The sequence below is a fragment of the Nicotiana tabacum genome, chromosome 6 (genome assembly GCF_000715075.1).
Source record: "Nicotiana tabacum cultivar K326 chromosome 6, ASM71507v2, whole genome shotgun sequence".
NCBI lineage: Eukaryota > Viridiplantae > Streptophyta > Magnoliopsida > Solanales > Solanaceae > Nicotiana > Nicotiana tabacum.
The window spans coordinates 149,731,963-149,740,554 of NC_134085.1; the positions used below are offsets into that span (position 1 = coordinate 149,731,963).

The window sequence follows — 8,592 nt, forward strand, 5'->3', positions numbered from 1 at the left end:
ATTAAATATCTGTAAATGGGTCTCGTGACTTAAGGGATGGGTTGTGAGTAGGCGGGTAATTTATTTTGATCGTTTTAGGCAGTTTATGTAATTATTTTAGGAATGAGTAGAAACGGGTAATATAAATGGCCGACGTAGGCATCTTGTGTAGTTTCCTCTTTCTTATGCGGTGTGATTAAAAGAGAAAAGATAAGGGAAACTTACACAAATGTCCCAAATAAATCTCAACTAACTAACCTCTAGCCATTAATCATAAACTTACCAAAACTAGCCGACAAAAATTGAAAAACTAAATAATAGGGTTCTTCTCTCAAAAAGTCACATGCAAAAATCACCTTCCATATTTTTAAGCGTGATTAGCAACACTAGATACAAGACGGAAAGAAAATTTTATGGATGAGATAGCAAATAAGGTGATGAAATACAAAAAATATATACAATATTCCAAAAATCTAAACAAAAAAGGATCTTTTTCAATGAATATAATTGAAATTCATTGAAAATATATAAATAAGTCAATATACAAAATTTGAGGAAGATTGGAGGTGATTTGGACTGGTTTTGTATCAAAATTTGTAATTAAATCGAGTTCAAAAAAGTTTTCTGCGACACATGTATCTCACACACAGGTATATATGGATATACATGTGATACACAATAGATACAAATATGATACATATGTGATACACAAATGATACATAGTGTGATACATATATCATTTTTTTCATGTTTAGTTTTTACCGAATTTTAAATTCAAACCACCTCAAAACTTCATCAAATCATCCTAAAATTGAGATTCAAGCTCCGTAAGTTGTGCCCAATCTATTCTAATAACACCCACTCAAAACAAAGTAAAAATTTGATATTTTTTTGCTACAAATAACTAATTGACTAATTTGGCTAATATTAGTAGTATTTTATTAATTGATGTAATGAGCTACCTATAAATGGATATAGGTGCTAATTTGCCAAAAGATAAAGGTATAAGTGGGCTGATAGAATTGGGCTTTAGTTAGGCAAAGTCCATAGAGAGGAACCCTAGGATAAAACCCCACCATTTTCTGCTTGCGAATCCTATCCTCAAAGCACTGAGAACCTCTTCCTTTCGACAAAACCATCCTACGACTGCAACCATGCCTGGTCCCGTCATCGAAGAAATCGAAGCCGAGAAGAAGCTTAAGGAGGATGAGCCAATAGTGGAGGACGTGAAGGAAGAAGACGACCACGACGATGGCGCCGATGATTCTGACGACGACGATGACGATGACAAGGAAGATGGAGCCCTAGGTATTCCTTGCCTTACCTCATCCTTTTTATGGTTTCATACTGCTTCTCTACGAATGCTGGTTTTGACATTTTGTGAAATATATACTGCGATTGTATTCCTTCTAGATATCATATTTAATAGTTTAAGGCTCAGAGTATTTTTTGGATGAGCTTATTTTACAGCACCTTAACTAATTCAGTTCAAGTTGAACTCTTAATGGATAATTTAATACTAGATAGAAACTTTTTGGTGTTTGTTTTGATAGTTGCAACTATTTAATTGCTTAATGCCGCTGTTTTTGAAAGTTTGTTAGCAGGAGAAATGAATGCAACATTAGTTATCTGACCAGTGACCATTCGACCATGCATTTCTAACGCTAGAATAGTTAAACCTCTTACTAATTATTCTAGTTGTTGGCGTAGGATTCATTTATGCTTTGCATATTTTGTAATTTGTACTGGCTGTTGTTCTTGTTGCCAGCCTTTTGATCATTGTATGAAGTTATGCTGTGCATTTCTGTCTGATTTTCCGCCCCTATTAGAACTGACATCAATAGATTAAGTGTTAGTTATCCCTTATGCAATGTGTTTCCTGGTGCGCAGTCCTGACCAGTATGGTGTTTCTGAATTTGATACTTATCTTCCTGTGCTTATTTTATCATTTTCTTCTCTTTTGCTTTACCATAAAATTGCAGACGGTCTGTTTAACGTTCTTACATTATTATATCGCGCTTGAGATAATCAGGCCACACAGTATGATATTTGTTAATACATTTTCTGGAAGAATCTGAATGGAAACTGATGCAGGAGGTAGTGAGAGTTCTAAGCAGAGCAGGAGTGAGAAGAAGAGTCGGAAAGCCATGTTGAAGCTTGGCATGAAACCTGTTACAGGGGTTAGCAGGGTCACTATCAAGAGGACCAAAAATGTAAATTACCTTGTTTCATTCTTCATTTCATCTGTATTCAATTAGATATTCTTTTTAGAATGTGGATTTATGCTTATTAGTTCAATTACAATACTACAGGTTTTATTCTTCATCTCAAAACCAGACGTCTTCAAAAGCCCAAATTCTGAGACTTATGTCATATTTGGAGAGGCTAAGATTGAGGATTTGAGCTCGCAGTTGCAGACACAGGCAGCTCAGCAGTTTAGGATGCCAGACATGGGATCTGTGATGGCCAAGTCAGATGTGTCCCCCTCTACTGCTGCTGCTGAGGCAGATGAGGAAGAAGAAGAGGTCGATGAGACTGGTGTTGAACCTCGGGACATTGATTTGGTTATGACACAAGCAGGAGTGTCCAGGAGCAAGGCAGTCAAGGCTCTGAAGTGCCACAATGGAGACATAGTCAGTGCTATTATGGAGCTTACCACTTGAGTATGCTTATAAATTCACCTTTCAATTTGTGCTTGATGATGAATTTTGAAAGTCACTCTCTCATTCTATTTTTGTTGCCCTTGTTAATTGGCGAATCACCTATTGAGAGGTAGTCCGATGTAGAACCTCATTGGCCTATATCAAGAAATGAAGGGCTTTCTTTTTATTTTGGTTGTGCGAAGTTATTATCTAGCATTTCCATTTTGCCTGAGCAGCTCTGTGGCTTAAGATTAAAAGGTAATAAATGTGTTAATATTGATATAGGTAGTTTGCAATTTCATTCTTTTGGTTGATAAGAATTTAATGCATGCAATTCTGTTTAAGTCTCCCCGGGAAATGGTGCTGGAAGTAAGATAATGTGAAGTAATAGGGCAGCAAAGCAAAACATGATCTATTTCCTGGAAAATGCTTCTCACAGGACTATAATAACCAATAGGGGAATAGAACATGTTGAAGAAGATACAGCGGTGTGAAAGCTCCAGTTGAAAGGAGCAGTCCCCGCTTATGATACATAGATTTTTATCATTTGTTCAGCTATTGATGACTCTACAATTAGCTCGGATCTCACCAGCAGTGCTCGTCAAAATACCAATTTGGCCCATCTTCACCATTGCAAAAGCAAATTTACTTTTCCAGAGTAATGAACTCCTAGCATTTTGTATTACTTGGATAACTGTAGCTGGATTTGTGAGAAGAGTTTGATCGGAGGTAAACAAGCCCCTGTTAGCCAGAATATCGGTGTAGTAACCTACGTCAGTGATAGCTGGGCTTGCAGGGTTCATTGGCACCCCCAAACTTGTATCCGTGCTGCCTTGTGGACATTGCTGCTTCAACTGGGCTGCATAGCCAGGATCTAGACTAGGATCTTGGCTTGTTGTTGAGTTGAAGCTGTATAGCCTGCTGCTGAAGGACCCACAATGAGACCGACCAATCGTGTGTGCTCCTAGAAATCAAAGATTCCAAGATTCTTCTTATGGATTAGAAATTTCAAATTCTTATTGTACGCCGCATTTTTGTAAGAGGCTGTTTTCACAGTTCGAACCTGTGACTTTCTAGCCACATGGCAGTAGCTTTACCAGTTACGCCAAAGCTCCCCGCCCGAGTTTATATACATTAACAGTATAAAAGATATTTTATACTACACTGCTACTTACCAGAGAGGGTTACCATTTCTTCTTGGGTGAGTCCCATATTTTTGAAGTTTTGGGTGAGCTGGTCAACGTTGAATGCAGGAGACGGTAAATTTCTTGTCTCAGAAGCTAATGAGATTCTGCCATCTCTTCTACCAGCTGGAACGGCATAGCCAAATCCTCTAGTCTGCAGGAATTTCAAGTGTGCAAGTAATTAAATACACCTTGGTAATGTATGTTTAATAAAAGCTAATTTGCGCGATTAGCTTTAGTACTTACGATCTCTACACTATCCCTAGCTGCAAAAGCGACTATATCAGCACAAGAAACAACTCCTTGACACACAGATTCCAACCTCGCCTTTGCGCTGTCAATGACTTCAAAACCTCGAAGGCTCGGATTATTTGCTGGTGAGTCCTTTTCTGCTGTGTTTGATAGAGTTGAGTCGATCAGCACTGATCCATCACAACCCTATTATAATGCCAGAACGAAAAGTTAACCAAGTACAGCGTTAATAGTCAATATGCTGGATGTATAATGTCTTACCTTACGCCAAACTTTGATAAGGGGCCTTAATTTTATTTATTTTTTCAATATTTTTTTATTTGAAATTTATTTTTCTAGTTTTTTTAGATGCAAAGTTATTAATAATTATTTTATAATCAATTTCTCCACCTAAGTCTTTCTCAATTGACAATATTGCTAATTCATTTAATTTCTCTTGCGGCATTATTGATCAATGGTAAGATTTTATCAATTTTAATTTTGAAAAATGTCTTTCCGCTGAAGCAACAGACACACAAATTGTTAATATTATTCTATAAGCAATATAAGCATTTGAAAAGAATCAAGCCTTTTTATTAGATTGAGTATATCGATTAAACTATTATCTTCTACTTGTACTATTTCCCTTTAACACTTTCAATTCTAAACATTCAATCATTATGTCAAATTGTTTTCCTTTTTTATGCAACTTCTCACATATTGTTTTATTTTTACTTTACACTTTTTTTTCTTATATATAACCTATTAGGTGTAACAAAAAATGGGGCCCCACAAATACGAGACCTAAAGCAGTTGCTTTACTTGCTTTAGGGAAAGACCGCCCTTGCATAATGCATTTATGATAAGAACTGTGTGATTAGTAATCTCATTTTATAATTTAAACTTCATGATGAGATGATCACATACTAGTATGGTTGCAGAGAGCAGGTAGAGGTTTGCCAATTATTATCAAATAGAATTTTTACATGTTTAGTTTATGAATAAAAGATTCAGGCATGCATGTAAAGAGGTGTGTAGAGGACATAATATATTAAAAAAAAGCGTGCTTTGATACCATAAGAACATTATAACTATCTAAACTAAAAGCATAATGAGAGGTCACACACACTTCTAATACAGGAGAGGCTGCTGAAAAACTGACTTACCCTAACGAAACAATCATGGAAATGCATACGAACAAGGCCAGCAGCCACTCCTATATCTTTAATGAACGCCTTTGCAACTTCTTGTTTCACTATAAACTCAGCCATACTACATGAACTACTATAAAATCCCACTTGAAGTTGTGCTTCTAACATCATGCACTCACATAGAACCAAGAGTATTAGTGCTGCCCACACACCGTTCATTAACATTCTTGCACTCATTTTCCTTAATTAATACCTTGTAGAGTACAAACTTTTTTTTCCTACTGAGCTTGAGAAGCTTCAACCACGATGTCAATATATAGGGACAACACGTTGATATCAACTGGACTTGATGTTAACTTATCTTACTAATACACTATAATTAATCTCGCTGGTAAAATCTACTATATATTTTAGTGCATGGTGAGAAGGCAGTAAGCTGTAACCTTGTATTCGTGAGCAAAGATGCCTCATGTTTTGGAAGGATAAGGACAACTGGATTTGGTTAGATGATTGACTATGATTGCACGTATATATATTTTAACTACAATGTCTTTAGGGTTTATATATGAATAAAACAAGCTTGACTCATCTAGTCCATTTTTGTTGACTTTTTTGCATGCAAAAACAAAGAGTAGTGGTTAGACATTGATTTAGCTATAGATTGTTGCTAATTGATGGATTATTTCTTCAAGTGGGTATTTTCTTTTAGTTCTTTCTTTCATCAAATATTATTTAATCATTGAGTTACGTAAACAACAAAGACTTGCCGAAGACAGAAAACGAGTGGAATGGTTTTACGAAGTGTAATTGTGATCTTATTGGATCCGTGACTTGGGAGATTTTTGTAGATTTTAGCAAGATCTATTGACTAAGTTTAGGTTGGCGCGGCATTGATGGTTTATTGAAATAAAATTTCAAACAAAGTAATATCACAACTGCATAACTATCTGCGGTTTCTATCGTATAAATGACATGCAATGCAAGATGATTAATTCAATTAGGACAGCTTCCACATAATGTGAGGTGTCCTTATCAAGGGTTACTGTTTGTAAAAGCAATCTTAAAAGCTGTATAGCATATTTCTAATACGTACAAGCAATCGGACACTAGGGAGAAAATTTACATACAAATTATTATATGCATATTATTTAATCTTTGTATGTTAACCTCCCTACTATTATTTCGTTATCATTTTATCACCGAACCGAATTGTTTTTGCCATTTTTTCACGACACAGCTAAATACCCTTCTTTGATCTGTCAATTAGCATGTCATTCTTTCCGAACTTAATAATCAAGAGACAAGAATAGGTCATAAGAGCTACCCTAAGGCAAAGTCTTTTTTTTTTTTTTTTTTTTTTTTTTTAAATTACATCAGGGAAGGGTTGTATTGGGTGCAGAGGCGGATCTAGGATTTAGATGTTGCGGGTGCCAAATTACTTTGAACATATACATATTCTTATTTATACAGTCTAAATATAGTATATTTATATGGTCCAAATAGAGTAAATATTTAGTCTGTTTGATTAGTTATGTGCTTCTGCTCGAATTATTTGTCTTTCAATTTATACGGACAAATTAATTAAACAAAAAAAAATGTACTAATTATGACAGCTTGACGCAATAAGGGGTTTCGTTCTAATGGACAGCTTGACGCAATAGGGGGTTTCGTTCTAATGGAGAGAAGATTCTCGGGAGAAGAATTATATATATATAAAATGTTGATGGAATTTTTTATCCTTTAAAATAAATTTTATATTGATAAAATTATCATCAATTTTTTTTTAATATTTAGAACTTTAAGATTATCTAAAAGTATAGTTATTAAATCTTTTTTTTTATTTGAGTAGAAAGTCCTAAACTTTAAGTTCCAATAAGCTTATATAAATAATTTTCTTATTTAAACTATGTAACATAATTATAGTACCTTTTATGGTAATTTTCCTAATATTTATATTAATTCTAAGAGAATATAATATAAATTGATAATAACGATCATGAACTACCGTGATACTCCGACTAATAAATATGAAGGAATCCTTATTAACTCAAATTAAAATTAAACAAAGAAAGGAAACAGTGAAGTGTAGTTTAGGTTACTTTCGTAATTGTAGTCAAATTGTTGTCTATCTGAAGCAAGAAAGCCAAAACATCACAAAATTGTCACAAGGCCAGTTCGATCCCTCGCCTTAAGGATGGCATGGTGATCTTCTACCACTGGCACCTTAGTGACTTTTGTTGCTCCGAGTGGCAACCCTTTTATTTAACCGAAATCGGGCATATAAATACATATATACATATAATTTCTACCGAAGCTTGCGGGTGGCGTACCACCCCTCGGGCCTTAATAGATCCGCCCCTGGTCCCACTTTAACTATAAAATTAGTTGACTCAAATTTCATGTATCTGATCTTGTTATCTGTGGAAGGCGATGAGCTCAGTAACAGAGCTAGCCCTCAGCCCCTAAGAGGCAATATCCAACTGTGAAGCTTAGACAAATTAAAATTTATTTCAAAAGGCGTGTATATATTGAAAAATGCTCATATTAACTGAAAGCTAAAGTTTGTAAAAAATAAGAAATGTTTTTCTTTTATTTCCTTTTACAAGAAAATATTCTCCAATATAAGGAGTAAGTGTTGTGCAGCAAAAGGGAAACAAAGAAAAGGACCCTGTGTATACGTACGGCCATGCCAGCTGAATATTGCAATAAATATTACAATACGTACAGTGCCAATATATCTAGAATAGACAATAAGTCTCAAAGTTTTAAGTTCAATTGAAGAGTAAAATACTACAGGAGTACAACTCAACATCTCTACGAAAACTTGTACACATTTTGCACTTTAAAATACAGGTTTTTTATAGCTTAATAGATGATTAATCAATTCAAAGACAATTGGTTGGTAATAGTTCGTAGTAAAGAAAACTTCGAAAAAATATAACTTTATTATACAATATTGAAATCAACTTGCGACGGAAAGAGTATTGTTTGAGAAAAAAATTTCTTAAAGAAGCACTATTAATTTTCTATCATGAAAAGAAAATCACTGTACTAGTCTGCTTTAGCCCAACGTTGGATTTTCCGGCGCAAATATGAATTTAATCGAGCCCCAATGCAGGTACCGGAATATCGGGTGGGAAACAAAGAAAAGGAAATTGTACTAGTCATTATTCAACCATACGATTTGTCTTCTTTTTGAGTGATCAGTAGTAATGGTAGATCAATCTCTTTTCTCTTCTATTTTTATGACAATAGTTCACTACATCGTCCTTCTTTACTTCCTAATTGATGATCTAAGGAAAGAATTGTCACATGCAAAGCTATTACAGAATTTCAGTTAAAGGTTTCTATCTCCTTAGAAATTCTCAATGTCTGTTTTATTTCAGTCTAATGTTTGGCTTTGCT

The 8,592-nt window shown here is 34.7% G+C and overlaps 2 protein-coding genes across 2 annotated transcripts; one reads left to right on the plus strand and one right to left on the minus strand.

Moving 5' to 3' along the window:
- The first annotated feature begins 1,056 nt into the window (after window positions 1-1,056).
- On the plus strand, window positions 1,057-2,808 carry LOC107778929 (nascent polypeptide-associated complex subunit alpha-like protein 2). The gene is made up of 3 exons (XM_016599256.2): window positions 1,057-1,287; window positions 2,074-2,192; window positions 2,292-2,808. Exons 1-3 carry the CDS (start codon window positions 1,134-1,136, stop codon window positions 2,640-2,642), a joined length of 624 nt encoding a protein of 207 aa, XP_016454742.1. The 5' UTR covers window positions 1,057-1,133; the 3' UTR covers window positions 2,643-2,808.
- Window positions 2,809-3,009: 201 nt separating this feature from the next.
- Window positions 3,010-5,559, minus strand: LOC107778928 (peroxidase 5-like). The gene is made up of 4 exons (XM_016599254.2): window positions 5,203-5,559; window positions 4,052-4,243; window positions 3,797-3,959; window positions 3,010-3,585 (listed from the first exon to the last, which is right to left on the minus strand). Exons 1-4 carry the CDS (start codon window positions 5,422-5,424, stop codon window positions 3,173-3,175), a joined length of 990 nt encoding a protein of 329 aa, XP_016454740.1. The 5' UTR covers window positions 5,425-5,559; the 3' UTR covers window positions 3,010-3,172.
- Window positions 5,560-8,592: the final 3,033 nt, after the last annotated feature.

What these genes read in the sequence shown, in the direction of transcription:
- LOC107778929 (XM_016599256.2), top strand. Translation starts at nt 1,134, where the DNA reads ATGCCTGGTCCCGTCATCGAAGAAATCGAAGCCGAGAAGAAGCTTAAG. An exon ending in CAAGGAAGATGGAGCCCTAG is followed by an intron (nt 1,288 to 2,073) that starts GTATTCCTTGCC and finishes AAACTGATGCAG; the next exon opens with GAGGTAGTGAGAGTTCTAAG. An exon ending in CTATCAAGAGGACCAAAAAT is followed by an intron (nt 2,193 to 2,291) that starts GTAAATTACCTT and finishes ACAATACTACAG; the next exon opens with GTTTTATTCTTCATCTCAAA.
- LOC107778928 (XM_016599254.2), bottom strand. Translation starts at nt 5,424, where the DNA reads ATGAGTGCAAGAATGTTAATGAACGGTGTGTGGGCAGCACTAATACTC. An exon ending in TCCATGATTGTTTCGTTAGG is followed by an intron (nt 4,244 to 5,202) that starts GTAAGTCAGTTT and finishes GCATTATAATAG; the next exon opens with GGTTGTGATGGATCAGTGCT. An exon ending in AGAAATGGTAACCCTCTCTG is followed by an intron (nt 3,586 to 3,796) that starts GTAAGTAGCAGT and finishes TTTGATTTCTAG; the next exon opens with GAGCACACACGATTGGTCGG.